The 13,837-nt window shown below is 38.4% G+C and overlaps 2 protein-coding genes across 2 annotated transcripts; both read left to right on the top strand.

Moving 5' to 3' along the window:
• Positions 1 to 133: 133 nt before the first annotated feature.
• Positions 134 to 3,066, top strand: LOC121249628 (membrin-11-like). The gene is made up of 4 exons (XM_041148350.1): positions 134 to 452; positions 1,083 to 1,203; positions 1,318 to 1,464; positions 2,699 to 3,066. The coding sequence occupies exons 1-4, from the start codon at positions 196 to 198 to the stop codon at positions 2,855 to 2,857; spliced, it is 684 nt and encodes a 227-aa protein (XP_041004284.1). The 5' UTR covers positions 134 to 195; the 3' UTR covers positions 2,858 to 3,066.
• An 865-nt stretch (positions 3,067 to 3,931) lies between these two features.
• Positions 3,932 to 13,585, top strand: LOC121249627 (CLP protease regulatory subunit CLPX1, mitochondrial-like). The gene is made up of 15 exons (XM_041148349.1): positions 3,932 to 5,279; positions 5,619 to 5,680; positions 5,882 to 5,979; positions 6,115 to 6,194; positions 6,505 to 6,555; positions 7,236 to 7,310; positions 7,397 to 7,474; positions 8,350 to 8,406; positions 11,292 to 11,362; positions 11,466 to 11,565; positions 11,706 to 11,810; positions 12,231 to 12,293; positions 12,403 to 12,525; positions 12,681 to 12,839; positions 13,331 to 13,585. The coding sequence occupies exons 1-15, from the start codon at positions 4,368 to 4,370 to the stop codon at positions 13,403 to 13,405; spliced, it is 2,109 nt and encodes a 702-aa protein (XP_041004283.1). The 5' UTR covers positions 3,932 to 4,367; the 3' UTR covers positions 13,406 to 13,585.
• The last annotated feature ends 252 nt before the right edge of the window (positions 13,586 to 13,837 follow it).

Genomic DNA, 13,837 nt, shown 5'->3' with positions numbered 1-13,837 from the left:
ATATAATTTGTCGGATTATAAAATTATTTTAATTTTTTTAATACCAAAATGAGTTGTATGAACGACGGGGCATAGTTACTTTAATTTGAGGGGGCTGGTTATAAGATTTTCTCATTTGATTAATTAAGGAGGAGGAAGCGGTGAAATCAACGCAATCCCCTCTGCCACGAGAACACAGGAAATACTACTGTGGAAATGGAAGCAGGAGGAGGAGGAGGGGGGAGTACGCTGTCAGAGATATACCAGAACGCGAAGAAGTTGATGTTGAGGACGAGGGACGCGATGGAACGCTTGGAACGCCTTGAGTACTCGAGCGGTAGCGTTGGGATGGACTCTCCGGAGCTCTCATCCTCAATCACCAGGGACATTACCCACATCCAATCCCTCTGCGTCGAGATGGACCGCCTCTGCCGCTCCCTCCCCTCCAAGTCACACCGCGATCTCTGGAAACGGTGAAATTTCTCTTTCTTCTCCAATGAATCCTTGGGGACGGGGACTCACTTAATTATTCTCGTTAGGGTTTGGATTTTGTTTGTTATATTTCTTGGCCTTGTTCCTAATCCGATTAATTTAGGAATCGATTGATTTTAATACCGTTCGAAAGGCCATTCCAATTAGTTTTTCACTGGGCGACCAAATACCTTGTAAGGGAATCGTTTCGAATCAAATTACTGGATCGGTGATAGTTTTCTTTTATGTATGTTGAGCTTTATTTCAGATCCTTTAAGCATATAGTTGCCAATAGTACTTTCACGAGCATTGGATCTGCAGTTTGTATGAAACTTAAGAGTATATCGTGACCGTTGCATTTTTTTGGATAGGATATACAGTTTGTGTAACTAACAGGAATAGGATCCTTTCCACGTGTTAATCTATACTATAAAAACTTATGCTTGTGTGCATGTTTTGGTAATTTCTACCATGAATCTAATGCTTCTTAGAAACACATTGACCAAAACAAGCATGTTTTGAACTAGATTAGATACTATCCATTTCAAGTGAAATAGTTGAAATGGAGAGGGTACTTATTATAGAACAACTATATTAGTGTTGATGCAATTTAATTATCCTGTATAATCCAGAAAAGTTGAGCAAGTAGGAGAAGAGTCTGAATCTTTGAAACAAAGTTTGGATAAGTATTCTTTAAGGAATCAGAAGAGGATGATGGAAGCCAAAGAGAGAGCAGAGTTGCTTGGAAGAGCTGTATGTAATTCTTTCTTTAGCTGGCGCTGTAAGCCAGTAGTGGAGATTCTTTTTGGTTTGGCAACAGAATTATTTTTCGCTTCAGTATCTTACCGATATATTTTTATGTTATAGAATGGGGAATCTCATGTTTTGAGAATATTTGATGATGAAGCGCAAGCAAGGCAGTCATATCGTAACTCTGCCCGGATGTTGGAAGAAGCTAGTTCAACTGGAGAGGCCATCCTGTCCGCAATGTCAGGCTCAAGGGAACGTCTAAAGGTATCTGAAATTCAGCCTGTGTACTCACGTGTGCTCATCATTCTGTTCTCACAATTACACATATCTACATATATGGTTCATACAATAGGCTGTTGTTGATAAAGGACGGGACTGTGAAATTTCAATATAAGCAAGAGAATGTCCATATCAACTTTTGTCATTGGATTCTTATAGAAGTTTATAAGAAACTATCTATAATTGTTATAGACTAGTTCGGCATGTTAGATTACGAGGTAAGAAAATAATTTCTATCTTCACTAATCAATATTCTGGTGGCAACTTATCGAAAAATGATCTGGTGGTAATAGATCTGGAAGTTGCTTAGCTCTGAGATTTGCTGGTAGTGTTCTTTTTTTTTTTTTTTTTTTTTTTTAACGACGTGGAACCTCACTAAGGTGGGGCCCTTCAGGCTCTCCTGCTGAGAAAATCCTGAATCCATGAGGTCATCCCCATGACCTCATGGATCTGTGACTAAATGGAATGAAGAATGTTTAGATTGGATAAGTTCTTCGCTTTGGGTGTGGAGAGATCCACAGGGCAAAGATATTGCTTTCCTTTCTTTATGACACTTTTAACGAAAAACATACCGACAATGCAGCTGCTACTGCTTTCCACATGTTAGACTACACAACTGCACACATAAGTGCGCCACAACTACTTATACACATCTAGTAACATGGACACTAATAACTACACTAACACGCTAACTCTTAAATATTCCTTAACACACCAGCATGCTAACTTATGACAGTTCCACCATTTGGTACATGAGTCTCATAATCTTGGAATAAAGTTATCTCAATTTCACTTAATATGAAAAGTATCCATTTGGTACTAAACATTGGGTGTTTTGATAATTTCATTTCTTGAAATGTATACCAGCCATTTTAAGGGAACCGAAGACGTTAATCTATTTTCATTTGGTATATGATTGTGTTAGGTGGTGGTCCCAGTAGGCTCTCTCTTGGATAAAGACATAATAATATGAGATAAATTATTAGGCATCACTGGATATGCTGCATGCGAGTTGGGGTTCTTGATTGTCATGCATGATTCCTTTTAAGTAGTATTCTTATATTCTTTTGGATTGAGTTTAAAATTGAAAAAAGTAAAACCAAGGTCTAAACTGCTTGGGAAAGATCATTTTCTCGACAAATAGTGGTAGTATCCATTGAGTTGAATGTTGCAGAGGAGGCTGATAAGTAATTCTTACATACTTTTTTCCCTGGTTCAGAAAGCACACCGGAAAGCACTCGATGTTCTTAACACAGTAGGGCTTTCGAATTCCGTATTGAAGCTGATTGAGAGGCGGCACCGTGTTGATAATTGGATTAAATATGCAGGCATGATTTTGACACTCGTCATTGTGTTCATCATTTGGAGGTGGACATGATGATCCACTCTTTGGGCTATTTTATGTGTAGTTCGTTTCCTCCATATGTTTTTTGTTTTAATTCCTTGAACTTGATGCAGTTTTACATTTTAAATGTAATGAATGAGATTGTACAAACTACAAGGGCCCAGCCCCGTCACTGAGAATACGGTTTTATAAAATTAGTGTACTAACGGAAACTATATACTACCTCAGGCTTCTTCTCTTCATGTCCGTGTTTGAAAACTCAAATGCAGTGCAGCTCCATTTTCAGGATTATATGTTGCATGTTTTATGGATCCCATATTGGTTTAACATTGCATGTGGCTTCGTGGCGAAAGTGTGATTAACTGGTAGTAAGTTTGGCTTGTTGGCTTGCGTTGTCTTTATTTGAGCCTGGTTTTTCCAAACTGATGCCATTGATTGCCGTTTAGAATCAAAAAGTGTTACATCTCATTTTATTATTATAATTTTTTTAAATTTTTATACAAAATATAATAAACAATTTAATTTTTTTAAATTTTAATTCAAAATTTTTAAATTTTTAAATAATAATAATATTAAAAAATAATATTTTAATAATATTTATTTCAACTTTTATCTTTTATCTAAAATCATCTCATCTCTAAATAATTTATTAGTATTGTTTATTATGGTATAAAGTAATTGACATGTCTAATATTTTGGTTGGGAGAAGTCTCTTCAAACTGGACCACGTTATAAGGTTAGTGTTCCAAAATTGGGATGAGATTTAGGAATTTTAGTTCAAATCCATCGCACTTTAATTTAATTTGCGAAATCTACTTTAGTAATATTAATCATTAAATTCATAAAAAACAATATATATTTTTGTCGAATTCGACCCGTCCCTCGTGCCTAACGTTCACATTGGCACATTGCGTCACGCAAGAGCAAAACTGCAAGAGAGGGAGAGGGAGAGGGAGAGGGAGAGCGGGGATTGGAGGGTGGTTCTGTGGCTTATTTTATCTGAATCCTCACCGATCTCGAAGCCACCAAATTACATCTCTGTTTGGTCAAGACGCCACGTATTTTTTAAACAAAGGAATATCATATCCTAAATCTAGTATGAATTATTTACGAACCGAGTCCGAAACATGTCAAAGAAAGGTTGGAAGAGAGAGGTAGAGGGAGAAGAAAAAGGAAAGGCAGACGAAACCGAAACCAGTTTCGGTCAAGTTCCGATAAACACTCTCGCAACTCGCAGCCTTTATCTTTACTTATTTGCTTTGTTCCTCTATTTTCTCCCCTCCCATGCTTTCTATGCCTTTCCCCTGCCACTGCCAGTTCTCTCTCTCCCTCGCACCCCTCCTATTCATTCACCATATACATATATACATAGTTAACATCTAAACTCTTTGTAGTCGTTCTTCTTTTTGTTTCCTTCTTTCTTTTAACTCTCTTTTTCTTTCTCGCATTGTTTCTTCTTCCTTTTGGATTGTTTCTCTAAACAAGAAATAAAAAAGTAGAGTCTTCCCTATCAGCAAAAATAATAAAGGCAATTTGATTGCGAATGTCTGGAATCTTGAGATGGATGAACAAGGTGAATCGAATGACGCTGCTGCTGATCTCACACAGCTCCCATTCCAACCACCCCCAACGGTTCACGCAGGTCTCGTCTATCTCGACCCACCTGAACCACCTCCAAGTGGGTACCCACCGCCGGCGTGACTCTCTTATCGGAGTCCAAGAGCGTTACAAGTGGGACCACAGTGGCTCTGACAGCGATGGCCTCAAGCATAACCATATCCGCAAGATTCGTGCGGAGTCCAATTGCCCTCGCTGCTTCAAGCACATGGATCTTCTATTCTCCTTCTCCAATCGCCACAATTTAGCCCCTCCGGTTCCGCTTGGGACCTTGGATGATGTTGATGGTGATCATGCTCATCATGCTAAGACCGGAGCAGCCGTCAATCTCTGCCCCAGCTGTAAAACCGCTTACTACTTCCGGCCCCACCGGATTGTCCCCCTCCAGGGCAGCTTCGTCGAGATAGGCAGAATCAATGATACACCTACCAGACCCAGGAACAGCAACAAAGCTGATGGCAATGGTAACGGTGGTGGAGAAGAGGATTATCGGAATAATAACACTATTGCTAACACAAATAATCGGTTGAGGGCCTCGTTTTGGGACAATTTAAGATCCTACAGTTCTGGTGGGGACCCGCCAGATAATTGGGCTCCCCCGCCTTCGGGAAATGGCTTGGCCGTCCATACTCCTCCCGGGCCGCCTTTTGCGCCTGGGGTTAATGTGGTTCGGGCTTCAGGGCCCGGTGGTGGTGGCACTGCCGGTGGCGGTGATGGGAGAAGTAATGGAGAGAAAAACGCATGGGGCGGGTCGAGTTTGGGCAAGGATTTGCCCACGCCAAAAGAGATTTGCAAGGGTCTGGACAAGTTTGTTATTGGCCAAGATAGAGCCAAAAAGGTCTTGTTTTTGCTCCTTACCCTTTCTGTGCATAATCGTACCAATCCACAGAGTCTTCTACCAATGCATAAACTGCCCATCTTGATGCAAGAAAGATGTTAAGGCTTTTTTTTTTACATTGTTGGTCCTCTGAGCTTTGCCTTTTGATATCATGTTCGACTTCCTTAGTTCCTTAATTGTGACTCGAATCTTCCACACGTAGAAGACCATTCCTTGTATTTCAGTTTTCCATATACTTATAATCCTTGGCATTTGTGAGAAATGGAATGCACATTTGGGCAATTCAGCGTTTCCTCTTAATCTCTTTCTCTGAGACTTATTCTGTTGTTTACACTGCAGGTGCTTTCAGTTGCTGTACATAATCACTATAAAAGAATATATTATGCATCCCTGCGGAAAGGGTTAGTTTTCAAAATGCCATTAATTTACTCGTTTCATGAGCCCTATGGAACTCATTCGGATCTTCTTCTCCCCACCCCCCCCCCCCCCCCTTCCTAATGGGAACACAGATACTTCAGTTCTGAGGGAATAGTTTTGTGGCCTTTTATTGTCATTTTGTATTTATCTAATGGAACTGAACTGCTGATTGTAATACATACTAGGCTAGGAACAGAATCAGGAATTCCTGAGAGAATAGATGATGACGATAATGTGGAGCTAGATAAGAGCAACGTCCTTTTGATGGGCCCAACTGGCTCAGGTACAACTATATCAAATTCTGTTTCTTCTGTGACATGCACTGAAAACCATTGGATGATCTATTTGAAAGCCAGCGTATAGAATCTCTGAAATTGTAAGATCAAGCTGCCAATCTGAACTACATGTTGTGAATCAGGGAAGACACTGCTTGCAAAAACACTAGCTCGATTTGTGAATGTGCCCTTTGTCATCGCTGATGCAACAACTTTGACACAGGTGTGCCTGTTTCTCATTGATATATCTATAGAAATTATCAAAAAATATGCAAACATGGAATCTTAGCCTACTGAACGTGGAAAAATCAGCATCAGCTTTAGTGAATTTTTAGCTTGCTTGTTATCTATTACTACCTACTCAATTGCAAGCAAACTTCATTTTGGAAAGGAAAAAGTCAGCTTGCTCTGATGTTACTTTCATGATTTTGTTTGGCTACATTCATATGGGATGTATTTGTTTATTTATGGTCATTACATTCAAGTGAAGGAGGCAAATAATGTTTTAATTTCCTTTTGTTTTAATATTGCAGGCAGGTTATGTTGGAGAAGATGTTGAATCAATCTTGTACAAATTACTTGCGGTATGCTTCATGTTTTGCATCTTTAGATTACAAACTGAAATTTATTTGATCAATCGTGGAAGCATATTGCTACCATGACCTATTCTTGGAGTTCTGATCTTTGCAATGGTTTGATTGCTCTTCTTTCATTGTATTTTTTTGTATGACCTTTTTTTGCAAGCTTTTATTTATGTAGGATGATCGACTTTTGTAACAAGTTACTTGTCCATTTAATTTATCAAGAAGGGAGGTACTTGTAAAAAAAATTATCAAGAAGAGGGGTTACTGAGGAGATATTGCCTCCTTTACTTGAGATGAAAATTTTAGTACGGTACAGAGTGTGTATCAAATTTATATTGACCCACTGATCTGAACGTTTGATCCAATGATCCCAATTGAATCCTGAGCAAAGGAAAAAAAAAGCGAATAAAGTCATTTTAGGAGAATAGTTTTTGGCCATAACGTCTGATGTGGTGTTAACATCTTCAGTTTTTTTTACCTTTCTAACTGGGTGCATTTTTTTTTTTTTTAATTTCAAAAAAATCAATATACTTTTGCTCCAATTTGGTCATATAATTTAACTTTCTTTTGTTTTGTATCTTCAAACATCAACCTGAGCATCTTTTAGCCTTTCAGCTTGTGCTTGCGTTTTTGTTGTCACAGGATGTTAATTTTTTTTTCGCTTGTCGTTTGGCATTTAGGCGGCTGAGTTCAATGTACAAGCAGCTCAACAAGGGATGGTGTACATTGATGAAGTTGACAAGATAACTAAGAAGGTTCTGTGATGTTCTGGCATCATTTTTATTTGGTTACATGTGCTGGTATTTAAATGCCTGAACTATTCTTAGCTGTGATTTTTCAGGCCGAGAGCTTAAACATTAGCAGAGATGTCTCTGGTGAGGGTGTCCAACAGGCATTATTGAAAATGCTAGAAGGAACAGTAAGTCAATTAGTTCTGCAATCTGCACTGCTGTCATTCTCTTCAGTTTATTTATTTATTATGCATTTTCCCATCAAAATCTTTTTGGATGAACTTTACAGGAATGCTGGTTCTGGTTTTTCTACTTGTTAATTTCCTGCAGGTGAACTGTAGAATAGAAAACATAGAAAACACATGAGAGTTATATTAGCATGTTAGAATGTAATGCAGGGGGAACCAACATGTACCTTGGCCCCTATAGGCTTCTCAAACTATATGCACAATGTTGAGCTTATTTCTTGTGATGTCTATATGATGGCATGCAAGTTATCATACGTCTACTTTTAAAATGATCTAGGTCTGTGTAAAGGAGACTTAAACTTTGTAATAAACAGTCGAACACATGTTCTTCTGAATCAAACTATATCAGAGAGACTAGCAGGTAACACATTGAGGGCTGAGTAAATTGGAAGGGATTCCTTGGAAAAGGTGTAAGCTAGAGAAACCTCTTGCTTGAAATGAACCAAACGGTGTTTATTGCAAGGGATAAGAATATAAATGGGGATGAGGGTGTTGAAGGGCCTTGTAGAGGAGTTTGAGTTCATAAAAAAATATATTGGAGATTAAATCTCCATCAGAAGGTGGTGGCCCTAAAACCCAATAAAAGTGTTGAGTGCAGCGGGTAAGCTGCACGTCAATGTGAAGGCACTTGCAACAGAATCAATGTTAAGTTATCTGCATTAATTACGTAGGTTTTGTATTTGCATTTTAGGGCTCTCATAATTATATGTCTCTTTGTTCATTGTAAGTTTTCATTTCTATAAAGAGATTACTTGTTGTAAAGTTAGCATCATCTTTGTTAGAAGTCCAAACTAAATTATCTTTTTCTTGTGTAGATAGTCAATGTTCCTGAGAAGGGAGCAAGGAAGCATCCTCGGGGCGATAACATACAGGTATAGTAGGCCTAAAAATGTTCGTTTCTCGGTTTCTGTTTCATTATTTCAAATTACGTTCTTGTTACATATATTTCATATGAGATTCATCATTCTTTTTTATTTACACGTTATATGGGATTGATCATTCTTGCATCGTTTCGATGCCATTTTGTGAATTAGTTGTATTTAGCTTTCTAAAAGAAGAAAATCAAGCATTTTATTTTCACTCGATGTTTCCAAGATTCCTTCTTTTTTTTTCTTTTAAGTAAAAAGAAAATTTTATTAAAACTAAGGCGCCATACGGAAGTTCGTGCCTGCTTATCCCGGCTACAATAACCATCGAACAGAAATCCATCTGAAGAATGGCGCTTGTATATACTAAGGCGTGGGTCTGTACTTTCCCCAATTAGAGAAGGGCGAGGTTTGGAACCCTCAAGCAAGACATGATCTACATAATAAGACATCGTAGCGACTAGAGATGCAGGTACGGTTCATCGCCTTACTTATCCAAGCGTGTTGCCGGATAGTCTGATATGCCGTACTCTAATTTTCCTGGGCCTAGCCCACTTTCTCAACTCAAGTCTTAAGTTCAGCGAATTTCATTGTTGATAAACACCTATGCTAATAAGACAAAGAAGTGGGGAGTCTATGCCTTGAATGAATCAGTAACAATGAATTAGTGGAAGAATAATTCTTCTCATCAGTCACTATTCACTACCCACACCCCACACCTTATGAAAAAAAAGAAGAAAAAGCTGTGGAACTGAAATAGGCGAAGCCCATGTACACGGGAGACAATGAAGGCTCTTTTGCTTTGTTTTGAAGCTGTCTCTGGCCTAAAGGTGAATTTAGGGAAGTCCGAGATGGCATTGGTGGGAGAAGTGCCTAACATCCGAGGATTGACAAGTATTTTGGGTTGTAAGGTAGCATCTTTGCCTATGAAATATCTGCGTCTTCCTCTTGGGGCCACCTAAATACATTCTAGGAACCTGAAATTAAACAAGAAAATCATGAACACTAGTTCCATTGAGCACTATGGCAGAAAAACAAAGCAATAAGGTGTGCACAAAGATATTACGAAGTTCCTCCAGTGTGTGCTCCCTATCTTCAAAGCACCGCTCATTCCTTTGGATCCAAATACACCACATAAGGTACAAATGAATCATCCTCCAAACTACAACCACCTAAGGACAACCATGAATACCAACAAGCGAATAAATCCGCCACCCTCAAAGGCATCACTCAAGCCATGCCAATTCTACTAAAAATCTCATCCCACAACGCCCTTGCCACCTCACAGCGCAACAGTAAATGATCCATTGATACCCATTCTTCTTACATGTAGCACCAGTCCAAAACAATGAGACCACGCTTCCTCAAATTGTCCGTAGTCAAGGCTTTCCCAAGAGAGGCAATCGATATGAAGAAAGATACTTTGGAAGGCACATGAGACCTCCAAATACGCTTCCATGGGAAAGAATTAAAAGTCTGCGTTGCCAACAGCTTATAGTAAGATCGAACTGTAAACTTTTTGCTCCTTTTTGGGCCTCTGCAACCTATTTTCATTGTTGCTACCCAGCTTGTAGAATATAAAAGACTGAAAAATTCAGAAACTTCATTCAATTTCCCAATCATGAACAGATCTAGTAAAACAAACATCCCACTGGAAAGAACCATGAGAAAGGATTTGCAGATCCGACACAGAGGCATCCCAATCAATAACAACGCGATAGAGAGCTGGGAACACCCTATTGAGACCGAGATCACCACAACAAATGTCATGCCAAAATCTGATCCAAGAGCCCTCACCAACTGCAAAACTAATTTGAGTGGCAAAGTTCTTCCAGCCCTTATAAATTTCCTTAAACCCACCCCATACGCCCCCTCACCTCATTAGAAACCAACCCCCCCAAGGTAGAAGATTTTTGTCTTTAATTAATTCAGTCAGCTTTGTCATGGTAAATTTATCAAAATCAGGAAAAATTGTGTGTTTGTGTAGTTGTAGGGTTTTAGTATGGCAATCCCACGTACTCAAAGCTCTTAGCTCTTTTTGGAGGGTAAATATTGTTCTTTTACTTCCATCGATGGAAGCTAAAAGTGTACATGATGAGGACGCACATATTGATACAAGGTTACCGATGGGGCTAATTTAAAACTTTCTTCTTTCTAACTAGGTGTTTTCTCTTATTTATATCCCATGTACTTGTGCTTCGCCTAGGCTGCTATTGATATTAATAAAAATTTTACTTATAACAAAAAATGGGTTGACTTAAAACTATCAGAATTACAGTTTAATTATGCTTATATTTTAGCTGAGGTAATCCACAGGGTAAAATTTGCTGGGTAAATGAACATAGAAGAGACTAGGTGTTACTATACGAATGAGTCCCTTCTACTAGTGCAAGTGAAATTATCTGAGTCTAACTTTGATTTACTGGAAAGAAGGCCTACACAGCATGTATTTGCAAATGTTTTCTGTCATAGCTGTAAAAATTTGATGCAACTAGTGAAAGTGCATCTATTAAGAAATGTTTGTTAGGATCCTACATCACAGCTTTTCCTTGAGAACAAGGAAAGGAAATGGGTATGAATAATCCTTTTTCCTCATCATATAAAAAAGTAATGTAACCAGAACTGGGAATGACTACTCACCAGAAACAAACATTTTTGCTTTGGTCTTTTTTTATTTATTTATAAGAATTTCAAATTTGATTGAAAAATCTGAAAGGCATAAACCAAGTACACCGGATGTATACAAGAGAAATACCTATTAAGTTCTTCTTTGGTCTTCTATTCACCTCTTTAGGATTACCTTGTTTGTAGGCATGTAAATATTACCAATTTGTTTGCTTATCTTTTGCTTCAGTTACTTCGTTGTTCGAATTTATTTAAATGATTTGCAGATAGATACAAAAGATATCCTTTTTATATGTGGTGGAGCATTTGTTGATCTTGAGAAAACCATTTCAGAGAGGTAATTCCTTTTTAGATTTTCCTTTACAGAATTCCTCTGCCCTTTGTTTTTTCTTTCCCTTTTAAGATATCCTTCATTTTTTCTCTTACACAAAACTAACCAGGCGTCAAGACTCTTCAATTGGTTTTGGAGCACCTGTTCGTGCAAACATGAGAACTGGTGGAGTAACCAATGCTGCAGTGACGTCATCCTTACTTGAGTCGGTGAGAAGCAAGACCCTTTAAAGTCATTGAAGTGGGAATTTAAAGTTTGTATTTTTCTCTTATATGTATATATTATTTTTGCTTTGTCTATAGTTAAATTAATCTTGTCCAGATTATAAAGTTGCTTTTTGCACCTTCAGGTTGAAAGTGCTGATCTTATAGCATATGGTCTCATACCGGAGTTTATTGGACGTTTTCCAATTTTAGTTAGTTTGTTAGCTTTAACTGAGGATCAACTTGTGCAGGTAATGTTGCGTTATACTTATTTATTCTATTTTTTTTTTATTAATGTCTTGTTTGTTTAAAGCCCCTGTATCCTGTAATTGGCTGCTTCTCTTGTATATATCTTTTGTACTTATGCTGCACCTCTTTTTGGTTTTAATGAAGATGACTTATTCAAGAAAAAAAAAAAAAAAAAAGCCTTGTAGGCACATGGTTGGAACTGTACTGTGTGCTTGTCTTAACTGCATTTTTAAGATCAAGAAATGTGTGTGTTATTTTTACAGTCTGATGTTAAAAACGGTGTGCTAAGCTTTGTCTGAACCATCATGATATCGCATTACATTTTTAAAAAAATTTCACAAGTATACAAAAGATTAATGGACGGGATATTCCTCCTATTTGGAACATATAAAATTTACTTGTGTTTTGCTTTGGTTGTACAGGTCCTCACAGAACCAAAAAATGCTCTTGGTAAGCAGTACAAGAAATTGTTTGGCATGAACAATGTAAGCATTTTTTTCCCTACCATTATTGTGTGCTGCTCTCTCTCACTCTCTCTCTTCTTCCAAGCATAGCTTCGCCTCGTGGCGTTAATGATCTTTCACCCAAATTCAGGTGAAGCTACATTTTACAGAAAGAGCATTGAGACTGATTGCCAAGAAAGCAATGGCAAAGAATACTGGTGCCAGGGGTTTAAGGGCCATACTGGAAAGCATTCTTACTGAAGCCATGTACGAGGTATGCAATTGTCTCTTTTGGTTCTCTTTCTGTGGCTGAATGACTTTTGTCATTCTTAACTATGCTACCACAAAACCTTTGATTCCGCTTGGAGTTTCTTTTATGTAACTCTTTTTATTCACTTAGAGAATCATACAAGTGCTTGTACTATTCAGATTCCAGATATGAAGACAGGAAATGAGAGAATAGATGCTGTTGTGGTCGATGAGGAGTCAGTGGGTTCAGCAGATACCCCTGGATGTGGAGGGAAAGTTCTCCATGGGGATGGTGCATTGGAGCATTACTTAGCGGAAACCAAGTTGAAAAACTCAGAGGTACGAGCTTATATATTGTTTGGGGGCAGGGGGCCTATTCCCATCCATGCATCTGTCTGAGTTTCTTAACTAATATCGTCTACTAAATTATCAAAGGTGTGATAGTCCTGACCTCTGGACGTTTTTTGAAATTGGTTTTCAAGTAACAATCCTGAGTCGTCAGATCCCCTGGTTTCCATGAGAATAGCATCCCTGGCCATGGAACATTAGACTACTCCTACAAGCACAGACTGATGATGAATACCTATTAGTATAGGATGATGGTGTAGGTGAGCTTTAAATCAAATGTTAGTTCCTCCATTATTCGAATGGGGTTGGAGGGTGCACTGCTTGGTTTGGTACTCATCTGGATGAGTGCGTAACTTATTATTCAAAACATAACTACAGATGGCATATTTTAATCTAGTTTTTTTTGGGCTTTTGACCTAACTTCTGAGCACTGATCTAGAGTGAGTTTGGTAATTTTGTGGCTGGTCTTTGCATGTTTGCAGGATAACGTCGAGGCAGCGGAGGGAGAGTTGCAGGAGGGTGACTCAGATCTGTCATCTAGAGCCATGAGCATGTAACATCATTGCAAACAGAGTTACTGTTAGGATGCAGCAAATTTCTGTTATTGTTTAATTTGTAAAAACCACATCCATAGGTCGGTGTAATTTATCCCCTTGTAAAACAGAATACCTTGGGGGTTCATGTTCATTGGATTAGAGGGAAAATGAAAGTAAAATGTAGCATTGCTAATTTATGCAGCACACTCTCTCTTGCCTTGTTAAATAAGTTTATAATGTAGAGTCAATTTCACAATGGGGTGTCTGTCTGTTTAGTCGTTAAAGGCAGCCACTCTATCAAATATGGTTAGTAAACGTGGAGGAAGGATTAGTGTAGTGTGGTGCTTGTGAGGCCAGTGGGGATTTGTTTTGTTTCCACTTGTCGCTTTCCCTCGCTCAGTTTCAGGTGTTCTAATAAGATCTGATTGGTAGGACTTTTACATGTTTGAGCGA

This window comes from Juglans microcarpa x Juglans regia, chromosome 2D, assembly GCF_004785595.1.
Source record: "Juglans microcarpa x Juglans regia isolate MS1-56 chromosome 2D, Jm3101_v1.0, whole genome shotgun sequence".
Taxonomy (NCBI): domain Eukaryota; kingdom Viridiplantae; phylum Streptophyta; class Magnoliopsida; order Fagales; family Juglandaceae; genus Juglans; species Juglans microcarpa x Juglans regia.
This window is presented reverse-complemented; position numbering and strand designations above follow the sequence as displayed.

Coding starts and splice junctions, on each gene's coding strand:
- LOC121249628 (XM_041148350.1), top strand. CDS start 196: ATGGAAGCAGGAGGAGGAGGAGGGGGGAGTACGCTGTCAGAGATATAC. Junction 1,204..1,317: donor CAGAGTTGCTTGGAAGAGCT/GTATGTAATTCT, acceptor TTTATGTTATAG/AATGGGGAATCTCATGTTTT. Junction 1,465..2,698: donor GCTCAAGGGAACGTCTAAAG/GTATCTGAAATT, acceptor TCCCTGGTTCAG/AAAGCACACCGGAAAGCACT.
- LOC121249627 (XM_041148349.1), top strand. CDS start 4,368: ATGTCTGGAATCTTGAGATGGATGAACAAGGTGAATCGAATGACGCTG. Junction 8,407..11,291: donor CTCGGGGCGATAACATACAG/GTATAGTAGGCC, acceptor AATGATTTGCAG/ATAGATACAAAAGATATCCT. Junction 12,840..13,330: donor CCAAGTTGAAAAACTCAGAG/GTACGAGCTTAT, acceptor GCATGTTTGCAG/GATAACGTCGAGGCAGCGGA.